General features: G+C 39.4%; 1 protein-coding gene across 1 annotated transcript in view; it reads left to right on the forward strand.

Moving 5' to 3' along the window:
* Positions 1-5,711: 5,711 nt before the first annotated feature.
* Positions 5,712-20,440, forward strand: part of LOC143284101 (mitochondria-eating protein-like) — a 33,930-nt gene continuing 19,201 nt past the window's right edge. Inside the window, exons 1-6 of the mRNA XM_076590744.1 lie at positions 5,712-5,818; positions 8,341-8,446; positions 10,140-10,374; positions 13,001-13,096; positions 15,118-15,276; positions 18,829-19,036. Coding sequence (XP_076446859.1) covers positions 5,732-5,818; positions 8,341-8,446; positions 10,140-10,374; positions 13,001-13,096; positions 15,118-15,276; positions 18,829-19,036 — 891 coding nt within the window. The 5' untranslated portion in view covers positions 5,712-5,731. The remainder of the gene's footprint in view (positions 5,819-8,340; positions 8,447-10,139; positions 10,375-13,000; positions 13,097-15,117; positions 15,277-18,828; positions 19,037-20,440) is intronic.

Genomic DNA, 20,440 nt, shown 5'->3' on the forward strand with positions numbered 1-20,440 from the left:
GATGAAAAGTCTGAGAAAAATCTCTTGATTGGCCTCTTTGATAAACTGAACAGTATTTATACCTTAATAGTGCCGGCATTACACCACGTGATCTGTTTTCTTTGATAAGACACGTTGCAACCGCGTGACTGTGGGAAAGACAGTCACAGAAAAAAAGGTCACAGGAAACAAATGTCACAAAATTGAGTAGGAAAAAAAACCGCTACATACTTGGGAAGGGAAAGTCACTTATTAAAAGCCATAGCGAACAGTAAATGTCTTTAAAAGTACTACACCAGTTGACATTTCACCTATTCTGTCTGATGTGGAATGCATTGTGTACATATAACTTGTTATGGCACAATTTCAGGCCACCTGTATTGTCCTGGATCACTTCCACGAGAAAAAAACAAAACAAAAAAACAGTCAGTAAATCAAAATGTAATAAAGCACAACCAGATTTAGGTTGTTTTTGTTTTGTTTATTTTTCTTCCTTTTTTTAAACTGACAGAAAACACAGGGCGTGGTGTAAAATGATAATTTGTGGTCGCTTGAACCATTAATTTTAAATGCAAATGTTATGGTCATAATATTCCTTAAGTATGGGAACAAACGCTTGGGTTTTGTCTTAGCTGAAACTAGACTCATCTTATCATCAGAGTGGGAAGGGAAGGGAGAGAGACCTAGGCACGTGTCAGATCAAGTTTGGCCAAATTAACAGCCATCCGCATGTAAGATAAGATAAGATAAGAATAACTTTATTATCTCCAACTGGAGAAATTTGGTCAGGTGCATTATCACAACATAGACAAGTAAACAACATGGGGACCATAACTGTAAAAGTCAACAACAGCTTTTACGAATATTACGAAGATACAAATGTAAAAAATATCACATACACCGTTTCATACATCCATCCACACACTGCAGGTAATAACTAGTATTCTTAATGTAAAAACAGAAAGAATTAAGAAACATTATTGAATATAATTATAAACATATTGCACATTGATTATAATAGACAGATAAGAATAAAGATAAATTGCGGAAAACCCCCCGTCTAAAAAAATCCCCCGTCTAAAACAAACGATTTTAGGGTATGGTTATGGCGTGTACGTAATGTGAGCACATGACGTCTTTGTGACTTTTTTTTTTATTTCCTAATCTGGTGACTTGTTTTCCTACCCAACCTTGTGACATTAATTTTTTTTTCTATGACTTCTTTCCTGTGACTTTCTTTCCAGTCACCGCAAGTGGACACACACGTGTTGCAACACCCAAGCTCTGAACTTAATCTGACCTTTTAGGAGCGCGAGCCAACAGATAGTTAACAAAACTCTGTTATTGTAGGCACACACCGGCGTTTGAAAAACAAACAACAAAATACATTCACAATGATTAATAATGATTCCAGTATACGAGGCAAATATAGTTATAAGGGTGTCGATCTTAACTTGGCTACCCTTTCGGTCGCCGGTCTGCTTTAACATAAAATTATGGATGAATACTTCTACTGATATGATTTTATGAAAACAGTGTTGTCTGTAAATAAGTTGTTTTTTTTAATGTCTCCTTTTGTTATCATTATTCCTGTTGTATCTTTTTTCTTCTTATAAAGTGGTGATATTATATATCTCATAACTCGATTGGTAAATTAATGTTAACACCTACCCTCTCCTTTTGTGTAAGTGTGTTTATATGTTCCCTAATTAAGACTTTTGTTCTCCTTTTTCGTGTTCCTTTTTACTTATTCACTCTCAGCTCTCAGTTATCCGTTATGTAGGCCTACATCCACACATTTTCAGTCCTTATCATCATTTTCGTTTGTGCTCTCTCTCTTTCAGTCTCCACCCCCACCCACCCCCCCTCCCGTTACCTCCCATCTCTCTCCTCAATTTCTCCCTCTCTTTCAACTTTTCTTTTCTGTTATGTACTTCAAGTATAACCTCGTCATATATATTACCTACTGATCCCTCAACACCGGGAAGGCAGTCACAGACTTACCATGTCCATCTCAGTTGTCCAGGTGGAGCATGTGGTGGCCTACAGTTTTGGTGCTCCTCACTAGGAGCCAGTGTACACGGCTTCGAGTCATACATTGGCCTACGTACCATATTTATTTTTACTCCCAACCCCCACGCCCCTGCACTTCTGGAACTATTTTAAGAAGGGTATATGTGTTCCGTGCATATTCGTTGGTGTAGGAGTCATCTACCACATTCAGTGCACTGACTGTAAGGACTACGTTGGAGAAACAGAAAACACTGACAAACGTTTTAAAGAACATCAAACAAAAATGCCGTACAGTGGCACTACGTGTCGATAGCACTGCTGTTTTCAACTGCTTTTTTTCCGACTCAATAGTGCTACAAGTCAACGACGCTACACATTTTGTGCCAACCCCAAGTTCGACATAATTAGCCTACGTGTCGATAGCACTACTTTTGCCAACCTTCCAGACAATCAAGTTTCATTTAGATGAACACAGACCTGGGTGATCACACATCTAGGGGAACATAAGGATGAAACCTTTGTTTAGGAAAAAAAAAAAAAAAACCCAAAAAAACACACACCGAAAACTACATGACCCAGCCAGCCAGGAACCGTTCATCGACACCTAGCATGATACCGAATTCTGCTTGCAACCTTAACCATGATCCTACCAAACTAAAGTTACCCATTCTTCATTGGGGAGGGTGGTGGTGGTGGAGTTCAGGAACAGGGTGGAGAGGAGTCTGCTCCAGCGGCCCATCGGACATGTGTCACTAAAGGTGTTCCGTTCTCTGGTGATACATGTTCATTTGAATATTTGCAGAAATGTTGCTAACAACTGAAGATAGGATTATGTGTGTGTGTGCATGCATGCGTATGTGTGCATATGCGTGAATGAACGTGTGTGTGTGTGTGTGTGTGTGTGTGTGTGTGTGTGTGTGTGTGTGTGTGTGTGTGTGTGCGTGCGTGTGTGCAAACTCTCCCAGGAACCATGCTCGGCGAAGACAAACCGTAAGAAGGTGGGAATCGGACAAGACGAGGACTAGTGAACGACACAGTTTTCGCACCGACTACTCGGATGCCAATGAACAACCAAACAGTTGCTGAAAAGGCCAACTTGCAGAAGTAAAACCATTATGAATCAAGTGACCCGGCCAGCGAAGTACCGTTCAACGGCCCCTAGTATGATGCCGAATCCTGCAGGGAAACTTACCTTGCGTATTCAGTCACTAAACTAACGTGAAGCCACATTGCTCTCTTCGTTTCTGAGTGGTCCTGCAAACCATAAAAATGTAAACAAAAAACATGGCGGCTTGAGACGACAAGTGTCGGTTCGGGTTCATGTTATAGGTCGTTTCGCGTCGAATTTTGCTTCTTGATCAGACAACACGCAACATGTCATGCTCACGGCGATGCGCACAGCTGCTAGTTCTTTACCAAGCAGTTGCGCTGAAGAAGCCGGCCGGACTGATCGCCGACGAAAGCTTCGCAAGTGAGTAGCCTTCTTTGACTGAGAGATCGGTTTAACTTGGTAGTCATTATGTCATTTCTCATAATTTATGCCTCCATTGCAAAACATGCGAACATTTTCGTTTGAGTAGGTGCAATAATTTAGGACGCTAAAGCAGGGCATTACCCCAAACTGATAAAAATTACGACAAAATACATGCAAACCAGACACTTGTCACCGCCTCTTAATAACCACATTCGCTTTTTCATCACCTTGCAAAATATCTTGGCCTCGGTCCATCCTCGTGTTGAACTTGCAAACAGACAGCCAACTGGTCAGGAAACACAAAGCTGTTCTCCCGAACCACACATGCACACAAAGACACACACACACACACACACCCCTTGCCCCAGCTCGTTGTGCAAACTCAGTATCGTGAATTTCGTTTTGCACGTGCGAAGTTCACTGCACAGGGGGCATGGAAGCGGGGACAGTCGCGCTGGACTCCACCGGGCCCACAGCCTTCCCATCACACGTGTGCTCGCATTGAAACAATCCATAGATATATGTAGCTGGCTTCAATAATTGTTTCACGCGTGAGCTGTTTAGCAGACGCCTGTTTCGCAAATAACCTGCTGGTCTTCAACGACTCGTGCGTAATGCGTGCGGCCATTCCAAATTTGAATGCAAAGCCCATTCTTAACAAATCCTTGAAGCATTTTTTAAAATCAAGTCTCTGTACCGTTCACTGCCAAATTATATCTGTTGTGTACACAAACAAACACTTCAATCAGTTAGAAGCATAGCTGATTTTAGTTTAATCGTTCGTCAGTATGAGGATTTCAACTCTTCTTCCACTCGACGACCCACATCAGTATGTTGATGAAACTGTCGTGTTGTGGGAGGCCGGTTGCTGTTGGGCGCAATTCAGCTGGGCTACCGAGGGATGTACGATTAACTGATAGGGGAGATGAGGCGCAGTCCGCTAGTGTGTTCGCAACTCAAGCTTGGCCAATCCGGCTACCGTAGCCGTCCCCCGGAATACACCCGACCGGCACAGCCCTAGCCTTCTACGACACTACTTACCAGAGAAAAAAAGAAGAAAAAAGTGGGGGTGGGTGGACATGCTAGCAGGTGGGACGGTGGTGGTGGTGGGGGGGGGGGGTTACTAAACGGAAGTTTTGGAGGGTACTAGGAGGGTGGGGGTAAGTCTACTCTGTTGTGTCACAGGCAGGAGGCGAGTCTGGACCTGAAGCAGTCCAGCGACTCTGCTGTGACAGCCTCATGGGGCAGTGTGTTCAATTCCGGGATGGTAAGGAGGAAGACAGACATCTGTCTGTACTGCGTGCTGCAGGCAGGGATGTCGTAGTTGCAGGTGTTTTTTTTTTTGTTTTTTTTACACTATAGTTATTATTTATTATTTATTTATTTATTTGTGTAAGCTTATTTATTCACCTTTTTTTTTTCTTTTTTTTTCCCCTCAAGGCCTGACTAAGCGCGTTGGGTTACGCTGCTGGTCAGGCATCTGCTTGGCAGATGTGGTGTAGCGTATATGGATTTGTCCGAACGCAGTGACGCCTCCTTGAGCTACTGAAACTGAAACTCAACCTACTGTCTGATGGTGTTGGTAGGTAGACTGAGTTGACTCAGAGTGGAGATGAAACCATGGTGGAACTTGTAGAACATCTCCAGGCGAGATTTTCTTCGTCTGACTTGTAGGGGGTACCAGCTAAGGATGGAGTTGACACAAGACGTCTGTCGATGTCGGTTTGTGACCCATCTTGCTGCTCGGAAAAGAAACGAAAATGTCGCAGATAATTTAGACCGGCAGAAGATCGAAGAGAAGAAAGGACTATGATAACAATAATAATAAAAACATGATTCGATATCACCAGCGGCCATTCACATGAGACGATAAACGGAGTTCCCGTGCGCAGTATGCATCAATACAATGAATACAGTGCATTAAATACAATGCATGTTAGTGTTCATGCAGGGTGCAACTGGTGATCATCAGTCACACATGGTATATAAACAACATTTGAAAACAGGCATAAAACACACCTGAGTATGGCATTATGGCTGTCACAATATATAATTGCAATAATGTGAATAATTCTGCCAGTATTTGGGGTCCCAGCATTTTAGTCCATACTTTGCATTCTTCTTCTCCGTATTGGAATGAACCTTTCTGTGTTTGGATCATGAATTAGTCTTGTTTTGGGTCATAAGATAGATTCAATCTTGTTCACGCATGTGCACTACGTTGTTTTCGCTCGACGACGGGAGATACCGACGAAGGCGTCAAAAATGGCTGAATCTCTGAGAAGACTGGTTAACATCGGGTCGTTTACGGTGCTGCAAGACAAACTGAAAAGATGGTCGAGCGATTACTATGTGAGTATATCAAATTTGAACCATTCATTCGCTTTTTTTTCTCGTTATCACATGTGTTCGCAGCGATCAGATGCTTGCATCAGTTCGGTAAGTCTAACATTTATTGTCGTTTCTAAGGAAATTCGTCGGAAAATACTCCGTATGCTGGACGACGTTTTACGGCAGAAATCACAGTTCGGTGTTTTCCATTGGTGCATATGCTTCTAGCGGAGAGCAGAATAGATGGATCAACTTTTAATCTGGATTTGATGGGACGTTTTTGTGCTCGAAGTAAGGCATTAGGAACTGGATTGGAGGAACGTATAGCCGCCCAAAAAATCAACTCGTCCAGACACGGTTTTCGGGAACTCCGTGTTTTTTTGTTTAGCAACGTTTTCATGCGCAGGTTGAGGCGCGGTTAGTGCTTCACATGTCAGATCATTTGATTCCTAAAAAAAAAAAAAAAAAAAAAAAAAAAATCTAAGCAATACACAGTATATCAATCAGATTATAATTATCTATCAATCTATCTATCTATTGATCTATGAATATGTCTGTCTGCCTGTACATAGATACAAACATACATACATACGTACACATACATACATACATACATATTACATCTCTCCCTCTCTCAATATATATATATATATATATATATATATATATATATATATATATATATATTACTACACAGGAAGTATTACATCACTTTATTTATGTGACAGTGTTTGTACATTATTTTTTCATTTCACAGTTTAAGGTCTTTTCTCTCATTTTGTATTAAAAAAATCAACTCATTATTGCTGAACTGTTTGCATTACCGGTTTAATTCAGTAAAACCTTTAACCCTTTGAGCCCTGAGTTCCTGAGCAATTTTAACCCTTCTGCCTGAGCTCCTGAGCCAAAATTTGCAAATAATTGGTATTTAATGTGTCACGGCAGGTATAAAAAGAGTGCCCTGACCACCGCTTTACCAGTGGTAGAGAAAAATGACATAATGCCTATCCACCAGTTGAGCAGTGGGTAAACACTTGTGTTTAGCTATTGGTTGACTTATATTGAAATCGATCTTTTTTATCCAAAGCACATGCACAAAACACAGTGAAAAGCATGGCCATGTTGGTACTACGTTCGCTGACGTCAGAATATTACAGTTTTTCTGATTGGCTCTTCAATATAAGTCAACCAATAGCAAAACAAGACACAAGTGTTTACGCACCGCTCAACCGGTGGCTAGGCATTATGTCATTTTTCTCTACCACCGGTAAAGCGGTGGTCAGGGCTCAAATGGTTAAGATATGTGCACATATTGCAGAATAAACCAATCACATAAACAACTATCTCAGACCATGCAACTTTCTGAATGTTTATCAGTTATTCGTAATGTAATATGTATAAAATGTTAAAAATATTTCTGTTTATTGATGTCTTTATCATGAGATAATATATATAATGTACAAATGATATCTGAAAAATGATGTGGAAAAAAAAATCAGTTGTTTGGTGAAAAGAAACTTTTTAACAACTGCACTTTATCCCACTGCCTCACCCAGTTTTACAAAACATATTAAAACTGATGATAACCCCACCCTTGACCCTTTCATGCCCCCCAAAATAAAAATGGAAACTACAACAAAACAACAACATTAACCCCAAACCAAAGTAATACACCAAAAACAGCAGCAGCAGCAGTAGCAACACGAAGAAGTACAAGAAGAAGATACATTATACACAGACACAGACAGACAGACAGGCACACACACACACACACACACACACACAGGACAAGCCTATTTTACTGTAGCTTTTCTTCAGACTTGAACTTTCCTTAGAAATGCACCAACCTGATTAGTGACACTGACAGTGAAAGGAATTAACTTGATTTTTGATGCCACTAAACTGTGCTGTCATATTGTATGGTATTATATTGTAATTTGTATTGTGTTGTATTATTTTTTGTGAAATTCGGGCAGCCCACCCTGAGGAGAGGTCGTCGCCACAGTGCAGCGCCACCCATGATTATTTTCGTGTTTTTTTTCTTTACTGTCTGTGTGTGTGTGTATTTGTTTTACAAACTGGATTTTTCAGCAAAATTTTGGCAGGTTTAATAGTAATTACCCTTTTGTTGCTATGTTTTGTTTGTTTCCTGTCCCCCCTTTTTTCCTCAACATTTCTTTCCTTGAAAGCAATACACAACATATAATTATATGATTGTATTGAACATACAAATTCAGCATAAAAAAAAATCTCTCTATCTCTGTCTCTGTAAATATAAAATATATATATATATATATATATATATATATATATATATATATTTACAGAGACAGAGATAGAGAGATTTTTTTTTTTACACACATGTAGACATATATATATATATATATATATATATATATCTGCATGTGTGTGTGTGTGTTAATCTTTTAATGGACAATATTTGGGGTAGTTTAATATTTAATGTGTGCTAACACCATTTTATCACTTATCAATATTTGTAAAGGACCTATCTTGAGTATATGTCACTGTCTTTCCTGCCCCAGACAAACACCTGTGACCAGAACTCAGCACGCTGCTGTGAAATTATTGAACTGAACGCCAAAGTGCAAGGCCAACTCTTCAAGCTTCTCAGTCTGTGTGCTCAAGAAGGTGAGAGAGAGAGAGAGAGGGAGAGAGAGGAGAGACCGATGGACAGACAGAGAGATCAAGAGAGACAAAGAGAGAAACAGGGAGAACTCAGAGAGAGATGGGTTGATAATGATAACAATGACAACAACATCAACAGTAATGAATTAATCAGTGATGAAGAATTATACACACCGACTGCCTGGATGTCATTCGGGAGTCCAAGGCATTTACACAAATGATAAAAAGCAGAGCAGACAACCACTGTAACACACACACACACACACACACACACACACACACACAGAGAGAGAGAGAGAGAGAGAGTACAGTAAATGGAAATAACTCCTTCCTGGCTTCACAGAGCTATCGAGATTGGAAATGGTGTTGGAATAGTTGGTTCTCAACAGGCATAAGGAAAGAACTCTGAAGTGATTTATTTAAGCAGAAAATGAAGATGATTTTCAAACATCCAGCATTGATATGTATGAGATACTCTGCTTGTATTCCACATTAATTTCTATAACTCAGATATGCACATGTATGTATTCTTACATGAGACTGAGGTTTGACTGAACAAAACAGGAAATGAATGATGAATGCTTAGTGGCAGCTATCAGTCTGCTCTACCCATGTAGGCAGCCTGTTGTGCAGATGACTCTGTGTTTATGAAGTGCTTAGAGTTTGGTCTCTGACCAAGAATTGAAGGCATTATATAAGTATCAATGATAATGCTGATAACACTACTACTACTACTGCAGTGTTTTTAAAAGCGAATATGTGAAATGCTTTTATTTGAGAACATATGTTCATTACCCTTGTTTAATCAAGTTATCCGCGTGTGTGGGGTGGGTGGGGGTGGGTGGGGGGGGGGGGGTGCGGGTGTGTGCTGATTATCTGGTTGTGGTTTTCCGCAATTCATCTTTATTCTTATCTTATCTGTCTATTATAATCAATGTGCAGTATAGTAGGCTATGTTTATAATTATATTCAAATAATGTTTCTTAATTCTTTCTGTTTTTACATTAAGAATACTAGTTATTACCTGCAGTGTGTGGATGTATGTATGAAACGATGTATGTGATATTTTTTTACATTTGTATCTTCGTAATATTTGTAGGGGCTGTTGTTGACTTTTACAGTTATGGTCCCCATGTTGTTTACTTGTCTATGTTGTGATAATGCACCAGACCAAATTTCTCCAGCTGGAGATAATAAAGTTATTCTTATCTACTACTACTACTACCACCACCACCAGTACCACTATTACTACTACTACTAATGGTGATGATGATGATAAAGATCATGATAAATTAATGACACTAGTACTACTGCTATGATAACTGCTATTACAACTACAACTGCTGCTCCTGCTTCTTCTACTACCACTACTACTACTACTACTACTGATGATTATGATGATGATGGAAATGATGATGATAAAATAATGACACTACTACTACCACAACTATGACAACTGCTATTTCAACTACAACTGCTACAACTACAAAGTCTACAAATGCTGCTGCTGCTGCTGCTTCTACTACTGCTGCTGTTGCTACTACTACTGCTGCTGTTGCTGGTGGTTCTACTACGATTACTGCTGCTGCTACTGCTGCTACTACTACTACTCCTGCTGCTGTTGCTGCTACTATTACTACTACTACTACTACTACTACTGCTGCTGCTGCTGTTTGGTATGATGGGTGCCTGCCAGGTGGTCTCTACGGTGGCACAAACATCATCAAGTCCCGACTGTTGCCCTGGCTGGGTCAGAATTTCTTCACCTCGGGCGGCGCTGTCACGGCAGACACCTCACTGTCGGTGCTGGCCGAGGCATCTGCCAAGGAGCGGGAGCTGAGTGAGCTGCAGGACATGTACGAGAAGTCCCTTAATGACCTGGACAAAGAGCTGCAGAACACGCAGGCCGAGAACCGCGACCTGAAGGATGAGTACGTTGTCTTGTAATGGTAGCGGTGATGATAGGAATGAGTGATGATCGTGATAGTGATGATAAGAATGATAGTAATGATGATGATTACAAGATAGTTATAACGATAATGATAAGAATGATAATGATAATAATGCTGACAATAATAATGATAATGATAATTATGGTGCTAATGACAATAATGATGATATAATAACAATAGTAATGATAATGATAAGAATGACACTAATGATAATGATAATGATAAAGATACTACTACTTTTAATGATAGTGAAGATGATATTACTACTACTACTACTTCTGCTACTACTGATATTAATGATAGAATAAACATAAAGACAATCATAACAATAATGTTTTTGTGTGACACCCTTCCACACTAAGAGCTCAGGGCTCTTTACAATAGCATGAAAGAAAAAAGTTACAAATTACATGAACCACAAATGAACATTTTTCGTTCTCTGTCTCTCTGCTCTGCTACTCTCCTTTTCCCCATTTCTTTCGTTCCTTTTTAAAAATTTATATGCAAAGTGAGGTGGGTGGTGTTGTAAAAGTAAGAGACTGAAAGTTCTTACAGATAGGTTTTGCAGAGATGAGTTTTTAGTGAAGAGCGGAAGTCAGGGACCGAATCGGGTGAACGGACATGATGTGGAAAGTTGTTCCAGATGTCTATGAGGAGCAGCTAAAAGTGAGGAGTGTTCATCATAGGTTCTTGTATAAACACAAGTAATCACATTGTCACTGTCAGTTTCAGTTTCTCAAGGAGGTGTTACTACGTTGGAATAAATCCATACATGCTACAACACATCTGCTATGCAGATGCCTGACCAGCAGCATAACCGAATGCACTTAGTCAGGTCTTGAGTTCGTGCATTTCCCGAATAATATTCCTTGTGTGGACACTTTACCATGGACATACTCTTTTTACATTTTAATGTTCAATATCAGTGTGACAAAATGCCTGGGTTTTTTCCTTGACATTCTGCATGTGCATCTGTTAACCCCTAGGCTGCCTGCATGACGAGATAACTCGTCATTGCAAGCATGTATGCTTCGCTGCCTGCATGACGAGATAACTCGTCATCGAAATATTCTGACTTTTCCCTGCTTTGCATTCAGTTCATTGACAAAAATGCTGGTAGCTTTAGCTTGGGGAATCTTTCTGGATTCTATTCATAGCTAGAAACACCATCTGCGTCATAAGGCAGTCCTTTATTTGAACGTTTTGGTTGGGTTACAGTCTTTGCCTGGCTCCTCTCCTCGCTCGCTCAACAAAATGTCGGACTGACTCCGTGCTCAAGACATGCGCTCGTGGTGAACTAAATCAACCAAGATTACTTTCTTTAGCTAATGCTCAGAAAGAATTGGAGCATAAATTCGAAGAAGACAGTGGTGAACATTTATAGGACGATTTGATAGAAAATAAAGGGAGCAATCAAGAGAGTGGCCAAGATACAACTATCAGTGAGTGATGCAGGCTGTTCAACTCTAGCAGACGAATTTTTAGCAGGGCACCGTATGAGCTATTTTCTTGGCACTCAGCCAACGCGGTCTGATGAAGTGACAGTGTGAGAGGGGTGAAGAGGAGGGGGGTGGAGACTGAGGGGGCGTGGCCTCACATCCATAATTATTATCACTTGCAGAAGTCACAATGCATCTATTTCTTTTTCAGTTTTTTTATATTGTGGTTGTTCTAGTATGATTTTGTGTGTGCAGATATCCATTTGTCCAGAAAATGATATTTTTGTGCAAATTACCAGACTAATGTTTGTAATGAACAAGTTGAAAATGTGACAAAAAACAAAACACTGATTTCAAAACAACAGCATGTCACTTAAAATGCATAAAATGGGAAAACATCATGTGTTTTGTATTCTTTATTCATTTCCCTTTCAGAAAATATATACTTTTATGGGTCTTTCTCCAATAACAAAGAGCACAGAATTTTTTGAAAATTTATACCCGTTTTTTGTGAAAAAACCCTGGCAAATAGATTTCACTTAAATCTTATTTTCCTGGCAGCGAAAGGGTTAATGTGGGGTGGTGAGTACAGAAGACATTGCATAACATGCACATATTCATTGTGCCTGTTTATTACAGCTTACATGCGTTTATACATGCTGGGAATATAAACTTACAGAAAGGCACATACACAAATACACACACACACACATGCACACGCACACGCACTCTCTCTCTCTCTCTCTCTCTCTCTCTCTCTCTCTCTCACACACACACACACACTCACACACACACGCACATACACACTCTTTCTCTCTCTCTCCCTCTCTCTCTCTCTCACACACACAGACACACACACACACACACACAAACACACACACACAGACTCACACACGCACACATACATACATACACACGCACGCGCACACACAGACACACACACAGACACACACACACACACACACACACACACACACACACACACACACACACTTCCTCATTCTCTCTCTCTCGCTTGTAACTTACATCAGCTGACTTATGGATCATTCAAACATATTGGTATATACGGCTGGCAGTTTGAAGACTATGGTGCTTGTATGATGCAGACTTTTTCTCCTAATCCTTACATCACAAGCGCTGTGTGAAACTGTGTAATTGTGCTGCAGACTTCAGGAGGCCAAGATAGAACTTGACCGCAGTCTGAGATCCTCCTCCAGTGACAAAGTGTTCACAGAGCTGGAAGTCAAGGAGCTCAAACGCAAGTACGTTTTTAGTTTTCTGCTGTTCATACAATGATGATGATATTGATGATTATAATCTTAATTAGGGTGCAATTGCTGAATGGTTGAAGCATTGGACTTTCAATCTGAGGGTCATGGGTTCAAATTTCAGTGATGGCACCTGGTGGGTAAAGGGTGGGGATTTTCCCGATCCCCCAGGTCAGCATGTGTGCAGACCTGCTAGTGCCAGAACCCCCTTCATGTGTATACGCACACTGAAGATCAGATACACATGGGATACTGTTGTTACTTTTATTTTCTTAATAATGTTTGCTCATGAATACTAAGCATTCAGCATCAATATTTGGTATACTCCATATGACATCACTTTATTTTATTCTGTTGATAGTGGTACATGCTTGTGAATATTGTGTATTCAGCATCAGATAATTCAGCCTTTTGTCTTTTTATTTACTTGTTCAGCTGTTAAGTTTCCCGAGCCATTAATAATAAATTTTCTCCTGGCACTTTCCATCAGACTAGCAGAGTCCGAGGAGGAGTGCAAAGCCCTGCGTGCCAAAGCGGGCTTGTTAAATGATTATCAGACAGAGGTCCGGCGCCTGAGGGAAGACATAGCTCTCCTGACGGCACGCCGAGATCGCCTGCTGGCCTCTCCGGGCCAGGCCTCCCCCCGCCTTCCCTCTAAGACTAGCAAACCTCCTGACCTCATAGAGAAGGAATGGTAAGACGGCGCCAATGGGGGCCACCACTGACCTTGCCGTTTTCCACAGTCCATGCTGTTGCTGCACGAAAGTAATGTCTTGTGTAACTGATGATGGTTGTGAGAGGCTTTTCTTGCAGTTTAATTTCTGGGTGCTTTTTTTTCCCTTTCCTTGTCATTGCAGTTGCCTATATCCAGTGTGTTAATATGCTGATGATCGGTTTGCTGTGCAGTGTTAACCAAAGAAAATGTTGGTAACCAGTTTCAGATGAAGATGATGCTTGCTGGGCTTTTTCTCTGATGCTGGAATGAGTCCAGGTCTCTTGGCTTAACATGGATTTAATTACACATACTATTCCATGACACAGGGAAGCAGACTGCATCAATGGTCTGATTCCTGTGATAAAGCTAACAGCCACACTGAAGAGTGTTGATTTTAAATGCACATATCTGTACAGTTGCAGTCTCCATACGGTACGACTTTGGACATATTTATTATTAATTACTGAATTATTTAGTATATGAGATTTTTATTCTTGACAGTAGCTGTATTGCCTGTTACACAATGATTGTTTTTGAGTGCTGTTATGAGACATTTGCTTTGCAGTTTTGATTGTTAAGTTGACATTTGTTTCCTTAACAGTGTGGTGAACAGTGACATGAAATAATCAACAGTCTGACTTGAGAAACAAAGCTTGCAGTTCCATCTTTAAGTTTGCACAAACAAGCATGTTTTGCAAAGAGATGGGAAGTCATTGGTGAATCAGCATCTTCTTCATTTGATATTACAGACTGCATGTTTGACATTATTTTCATTAAATTTTTGCAGTTCAGTGCTGGGGCCTTATAACAGTCAATGGCAAGAGGTGTATTGATTTTTGTTCTTTTTCTTTTCATTATTTAACTAGGGGATAATCTTTCAATAAAGGTGACTAAAATTCTTATTTTTGTATATGTATAAATAATCAGTGATCAAAGGCATAGTTTTGCTCTGACATCATGCTGATGCCAATGACTGCCTGTCCCTTAACATGAAGCCAGCACCTTTAACATGATTCAACATTTCAGCCTAACATGATCCTTCAACATTTCAGCCTAACATGATCCTTTCTCTCTCCTAGTTCCTTAGATGCTGCTGCCAAGTCTGACTGACCTGTAAAAGAACTTTTTTTTTTTTTTTTTTTTTTTTTTTGGTCAGGCTTTGACAAAAAAAACCCAACAAACCCATCACAAATAACTAAATTAATTAATTGCACACATGCACACATACACACTCACAGACACACACACAACACACACACACACACACTGTGAAGAACTCTTGCTTTTCGGTCACCTGTAGGCTTGCGGATGCCCAGGAAGAAATAGTGCGCTTGCGCATCCAGTGTGGCCTGGCGGAGGACTATGAGCGCAAAGTGCAGACACTTAGGGATGGGCTGTACCTCAGCTCTGGCAGCAAGCCCCTCCGCCTGCCGGCCCCGCCGTCTCTGCCCAGGGTTAGGTAGGTGGCGCTAGTGGTCCCCTAATTTCTGCCTCTCCTTACCTCCTTCCGGCGAGTGGGTTTCCCTTGACTGCATTCCTTCTTCCCACCCTGTGTCATTCATCACTGTGTTTTCCTGTGACAGAGTCTGTCTCTTGTGTCTCAGTCACTGTGCAAGTTCCCTCCCTTTTATGTTTTTGCATCACGGGTTACCTACCTTTTGTCTTGCATTATGAGTTGTGCATTTTTGTACTACATGTTGTCTGCCTTCTATTTGTTTATTTATTTTGCCTGATATGTATATATATATGTTGGTTTTTTCCAGTCAACGGATTGTGATGGGCATCATGACTGCAGCTGCTTTTGTTTGTCCCATTTCTAGGTTTTGGTCAGTTTGTCCCATGAACTCTGCCCCCTCCCCCCTCCACCTCCCCTGCTCCCCTCTTCTGTGTGTCTGTCTACCTCTCAGTGTGTCTCAGTCTCTTGGGCTGATCGAGTGTTCCTCTCACCTCCTACTTTCTCTCACTCCTTTAAGTCTCTGCATATTTGCGTTCAGGACTCTCTGATAAAAGAAAAGAAAAGAAAAGAAAAAAAATCCTCTTTGTGTCATGTAAGTGGCTGTCCCTGGGTGGATACGAAATGTTTGTTTTCAATTTCATTGACACTGTGCACATGTTATGCCATTGCTGGTGTGCCTGGCCTGTTTGCTGAATTGGTTATGATTGTTTACCCTATGCATATGAATGTGATAGAAAATGAAAAGAGAGAGAGAGAGAAAAAAAGAGCATGTTTGGTGTTTGTGTTCATGTATGTGTGTGTGTGTGTGTGTGTGTGTGTGTGTGTGTGTGTGTGTGCAATATATAAATTGAATTTGTAAGTATTTTGACAGAAGAAAATTAGCAATACAATTAAGACAATAGTAAGAATATGGGTTTGAATGTATATATTTTTTATTTGACTGAAGTCATTGAGAAGACTGAAGTGATGAAACACTAATGCTCTTTTGAATTTTGTTTTTAAAGGAAAGGTTCACAAAAGAAAACCATGAATTCATCAATATTGTAATTGTTTTTATCTCGATATTTTCAGTTAAAACAAGTCAAGGTCTGTTCAAAGAAGGTGTTTGGACACTTATATTGAAGTTTATTTTTGTTTGTTGGTTTGTCTGTTTAAGTCTGATTCAGGTTTTTGAATTCAGTTCGGTTGTCATTGTTTTTTCTCTCTGTTTTTGCATGACTGTGTTTGTGGAGGTATGTTTACATGTACATTTATCTGTTTTGTGCATGCTTATGATTTTGTGTATGTACATGATGGAATGTAAGTGTGTGTGTGTGTGTGTGTGTGTGCATGTGTGCACGCATGTGTGTGTGTGTGTGTGTGCGCACATGTAAATACCCACCAGCTAGTAAACGCCCCTCACCCCCACCCCCTATCTCAGGTTAAATAACTCTGCATTGGGTAAGATACCTTGGGTAAGAAAATGATCATGAAATAATGATAATTCAGTTCGCTATTCATGATTGTGTTGCTGTAAATAGCAGGGCAGATTTAGATCTTGAGATAAAGAAAAAAAAACCCATCTGGATGAGATGTCGATGTGTCGTTGAAAAATAAGTGCGACCCTGACGTTAGTCCATAATGTAGTGTCTTGTTTCAGTTGCTGGTGATTTGTTCTAGTTGGATGTTTGAAATAATAGTGACTGAAAGCTGATTTTCAGTGAGAAGTAACATTTGTGAATGAAAGCTGGTTGATTAGGCTTATGATTTATCTGTCATAAAGTTGCTAGCGGTTTGTTCTAGTAGGATGTTTGAAATAACGGTGACTAAACGTTGATTTTTTGGTGAGAAATAACATTTGTGAATGAAAGCTGGTTGATAAGGCTTATGATTTATCTGTCCTAAACTATGTTATAGTGAATTTGAAGAGAAATGGCTAATGTCTGGGCATGTTCATTTGTTTGAGTGGGGTTGTTTCTCACAATGACACACTTTTACATGTGTGTGCTGTTCTTACCACACAGTTGTGATGATTGTTGAGTTTTCTTGAGCACTGCACAGATAATTGATACCTGAAACACTTCTTTTGATTAAGATTGTAGTTAAACTGTCAAAATGTGTAGTTGGCTGTTTAAAGAGAGGATTTATATGATTTTGATTGATAGACTATTTTTGTGTTATTTATTATTTGAATTTAAATTATCTTGGTTGTTTTCTTTGATTTTTGCTTTGATCATTTTGTTGTTTGAATTGTATTGATTATATCTGTGCTGTTGTTTTCTACTGGTCACTTTGATCATAAGTCATTAAGTGTAAGATGTATAAGTGTGTCTGCTTGCCCCATGTTGTGGAGGTATTTACTGAAATTGTAGTTGTTTTTCTTTTTTATTCTTATCTGAGGCTATAAGATTAAGCAATCACATCAGTTATTATTTTACTAATATCATATGAATACAAGACAGATATAAAAAAAATGTATATATTGGTAATACGAAACACACAATAATAGATAAATAAATAGGTTTAATTTCCAGGTAAATAGATGATGAGATACGAGCATTCACTTTTATTATTTATTGAGATTCATGTTTTAGCAGCTGTATGGAAAGCGCCACTTTTTTTAAAAATTTCAGATCTTCCATAAGTATATTGTGGTCATGATATTCTTTCAGTCTGTCCCTTCCTCCTCCTGTCTTTCACTCTATTTTTTTTTTCTTTGTCTCTGCATGTCTCTCTTCTTCCTTCCTTCATCTATCCTTTCCCTGAAATTGCTGTACATTGTCTGCAATTATTGTATTGTATTGTATTGTATTGTATTGGAGGAAGGTCGCAGTCTGGTTAAGACACTTATCAGCCAATACAGTATCCACACACACACACACACACACTTTCACTTACTCGCATGCGTACACAGTAATTCTGCCCCTCCCCCTCCCCCTCCTCCCACTTGATTTTTTTCCTACCCTCGTCTAATATCACTTACAGTGAAAAGACGTTAAACTAAAGAACGAACGAACAGTATCCATGAAGGTCTGGGTATGAATCCTTGGATTGTCCTTTCTCCCAGGTTTGACTGGGAAATCAAACTGAGCATCTAGTCATTTGATGAGATAATAAACTGAGGTCCTGAATGCAGCATGCACTTGGCACACAGAAAGAGAAGAAAAAAAAATTGAAAGACTTAGAAATATTAGAAAATGGAAATCATCACATCAGCCATTCTTTCACAACGATGAATAGAATTATACTTATTGATTCAAGGTATAAAACAGATAAGATAATGATATGATAAGATATTAAGATGAGATGAAATGAGACAAGATACAACTTTGCTGATTGTAAATTCACAGAAATTTGTCATTCAGTTGAGTGCTTCGATCCTGAAGAAATACAGCACAGTCGTTTGTAGAATGTGACCATTTATATATATATATATAAATAAAATAATTTAAAAAAAAGAATCCATCACGATAACTTACATTCTAAAATTAATATTGATTTATGAAAAAAAAGACAACCACGTTATTCAAACTGAAAATAGTGAAGCAAACGATTTTCCTTGTTTCCTCTCACCAGTAAGAGTTACACCCCCTCCTACCGCTCCAAGCCGGGCCTGACGTCTCCACTGTCCATGGACGACCCAGTTCAGCGAATCAGGCAGCAGAATGCTGTTGCCCGATTCAACGACCTGTTTGCTCAGGATCGACTTGACGCCATGGATACGCTCCGACGCTACTCAGACGATCACGAGAACAACCAGCGGATCATCTTTGCGGCCATCAATGTGGGTGGCTCTCAAGCTTCTTTCAGAATTCATGTTGTCATTCTGGCAATATCTGTATTTCTTCCCCTGTACTTTTCCGTTTAGAAGATGGAAGAAACTTGTGAACTGGTTAATAACATTTTAATATATACTGCACATTTCTTCCCCTGCACTCTTTGACTGGGCTTCTTTACGTCTCGTGACAGGGGAAGAAATGTAGAGCATAATATTACAATGTTATTTAAACAAATTTATGATTTTTCCATTCTGGGAACAAAACTGAATGGAAAGAACACAGGGGAAGAAATGTGGATATTGCTGTCATTCTTTTTACTTTTCATTATATGAAAAAAATAAAATCAAATCTTGTATTTGATGAGTGGTGTCAGTGTCATGATGTCTGTTTGCAGTGAATGTTTAAATTGATTTATTTTATTATTTTGTCATTTAGATTCATTGAGTTTTTGTACATGTGAAGTACTTTTGGCTTTTTTTTTTTTTTAAGGAAAAAGTGATAGATAAGTGTTCGTAATTATTGTTATTAGCAGTAGTAGGAGTAGTGTTAGTAGGAGTAGGAGAAGTAGAAGTATTATATTGCACTCTACATTGTATATCTCTGGAATGTTATTTTGGATTTGGGTTGGAAGTCAGATTGGAAGTGAGTTAAAATTTATTCTTATATAAGCTTCAAGCAGCCCAGTCGAAATTGGTAAAGCAAAATCATTCAGTGTTGGTATCTTTAGAATTATACACTATGTCTTCATCTGTATGTGTGTGTGTGTGTGTGTGTGTGTGTGTGTGTGTGTGTGTGTGTGTGTGTGTGTGTGTGTGTTTATGTGTGTTTGTGTGTGTGTGTGTGTATGTCTGTGTGTGTGGATATGTGTGTGAAAGAGAGTGTGTGTGTTGTGTGTGAAAGAGAGAGAGAGAGAGAGAGAGAGAGAGAGAGAGAGAGAGAGAGAGAGAAGTTGTATGAGTGTGTGACTGCATGCATGCATATGTGTGTGTGTGTGTGTGTGTGTGTGTGTGTGTGTGTGTGTGTATTAAATACATGCATACATGCCTGAATAAGTGAGAGTGTGTTCGCATGTATGTATGTATGTATGTGGGTATTCTTCCATCATCATAAGTGTTGACACATTTTACTTCCTGTTGAACATGCTTCTGGAATTCTCGAATAATCATGGATTCAAAACAGTGCTGTAAAATAACTGTGTTAAGCTTGGGGTGATCAAAAACTTCTTTATGGGTAATCCAACCTTTTTTTTACAACTGTATGTAAATTATTGTTATCTGCCCTCTCTTTATTCCTTGTAATTGTTTTTCCAGCCCTGTCTTTGTTTTTTGTTGTTGCTGTTGTTTTATGTTGACAGCTGTGTCTAGTTTATGATTGGGTTCTTCAGATCACTGTGTTAAAATTGAATAATT

Source organism: Babylonia areolata, chromosome 7, assembly GCF_041734735.1.
Source record: "Babylonia areolata isolate BAREFJ2019XMU chromosome 7, ASM4173473v1, whole genome shotgun sequence".
NCBI classification, from domain to species: Eukaryota; Metazoa; Mollusca; class Gastropoda; order Neogastropoda; family Buccinidae; genus Babylonia; species Babylonia areolata.